Source organism: Apium graveolens, chromosome 7 (genome assembly GCF_009905375.1).
Source record: "Apium graveolens cultivar Ventura chromosome 7, ASM990537v1, whole genome shotgun sequence".
Lineage (NCBI taxonomy): Eukaryota > Viridiplantae > Streptophyta > Magnoliopsida > Apiales > Apiaceae > Apium > Apium graveolens.
Window position 1 is genome coordinate 13,527,481 of NC_133653.1, and position 1,896 is coordinate 13,529,376.

The 1,896-nt window shown below is 36.3% G+C and overlaps 1 protein-coding gene across 1 annotated transcript; it reads left to right on the top strand.

Annotated features, from left to right (window-relative positions):
- LOC141670765 (protein BIG GRAIN 1-like B) lies at positions 1 to 1,462 on the top strand. Its single transcript, XM_074476754.1, has one exon. The coding sequence runs from the start codon at positions 184 to 186 to the stop codon at positions 1,402 to 1,404; it is 1,221 nt and encodes a 406-aa protein (XP_074332855.1). The 5' UTR covers positions 1 to 183; the 3' UTR covers positions 1,405 to 1,462.
- The last annotated feature ends 434 nt before the right edge of the window (positions 1,463 to 1,896 follow it).

Here is a 1,896-nt window from a genome sequence, read left to right on the forward strand (position 1 = left end):
CTATTTTCTTCACTTTCATTCTTCTTCAAGTTTCCTCTTAACTAGGCGTGAAAGATTGCTCTCATTACACTCTCTCTACGAAAACAATTCTGTTCATCATTTCAATTGTCACTCTCTACACCCTTTTGCTCATTCTCTTTCTTATACCTACACTACCTAAGAATTTCTACACATACAAAGAAAATGTATACTTGGGAGAGAACAGAGAAAGTAAGGAAAAATCCGAAAAGTCCATCATTTTCTTCGAGTCTTCTTGATGAAATTTATCGCGAGATTGATGGCAGTGATGAGACTTGCAGGGATGTTAAACAGCCCAAAGAAAAGAATGTGAAGAAATTGCAATGCATCAACAACATTGTCACTGGTGGTAGTGACAGAGCAAAGGCTAGTAGAACTGTCGAAGACGAAGAAATGACAAGCCTTCGACGAGCTTGTTTGATCGAGAAATGGATGGAAAAGAAAGTTAATGAGAAGGTGTCATCTCGAAAAGGATCATTGTTGCCTGAATTTGATGAGAAGTACTTAATTCAGGACAATGATCCTCTTTTCTTTAGCTCGAGTTCTTGTTCTTCCGATTCTAGTTTCGGAGGATTTTCATCCTCAGAAACTGAATCGTTTGGAGCGGGAAACTGGAAACCTAGTTCTTTTCCTGCTCCAAAACCAATCAGGACTAATGTCCAGAAGACTGATCAGTTTTATTTGTTTGATGATTATCGTAATCATCGAGCAAATAAAACGGAAGAGGGGCTGATCAAGTCAAAAACCAGAGCTGTCAAGATTTACGAAAATTTGAAGAAAATGAAGCAGCCTATCTCACCAGGTGGTCGGCTAACTGGCTTCATCAACTCTCTTTTCACACATGGTGATCCAAAGAAAAGCAAGAATTTACATCAAAATCACAATAGGGTTTATGATATGAATTGTGTTTATGACATGAGTTCTTATAGAACACAAAAATCATCCAAATGTTCGTCGGCTTCTTCGTTTTCAAGGTCTTGTTTAAGCAAAGATTCAACAAGGTCCAGGGAGAAACTCCACAATGGGATGAAAAGGACAGTAAGTTTCTTCCCCGTGAGTGTCATAGTTGATGAACATTCTCGACCTTGTGGTCAAAAATGCCTTTATGCTGATAAATTCGAAACAAATGGTGGTGAGAAATTGCAACAAAATCAGAAGACAAATGACTCTGTTACAAGAAAATATTACAAGGAAAATGATGCTGATGTTGATGCTGATGATGATTATGAAGACGACGCAGCCAGTGATTCGAGTTCGGATTTATTCGAACTCGATCATCTGTCAGTTTTCAAAAATGATAGATTTTGTGATGATCTTCCTGTGTATGAAACTACCTATATGGAAAAGAACCGTGCCATAGCTACTAGCTATTGTACAACACATTAAAAAAAATGAGTTAACGTTTTATTATTAATAGAATTTCTGGTTCTCTTTTTTCCATAAACTGGTATTATGTCATTTCTGTGAATCTTGTCTGTTTCAATTCTCGTAATTTTGCGGACAAATGTTATCTTTGGACTCGTCAATGGCTCGTTTCTTGTAACAGTGCCGAACTGCTGATTCAAATTCGGCCGGATACAAGCTGTTTATAGGCGAGTAAATAAGTGATCCCAGGCAAGACTCGCCCGTTTGACCACCTCTAACAAGGAGTGATACTTATACATGCCCTTGTTATATTTTTTTTGTTTATTCATTTATGCGATAAGAAGTGACCCGAAAATATATCTAGTTTCTAAAATTTATAAGTAACTTATTAGTCATACAATTGTATGTATTCTTGATTTATCAGTTCTAAAGAAATGTATGTCTGATGAAATAGAACTTATTATACATAAGATTGAAAACAAAATTGAATTAAGAGGCAAAACATGAATTGAA

Bases quoted from the DNA above. Each gene is read 5' to 3' on its own strand.
- LOC141670765 (XM_074476754.1), top strand. From the start codon at position 184: ATGTATACTTGGGAGAGAACAGAGAAAGTAAGGAAAAATCCGAAAAGT.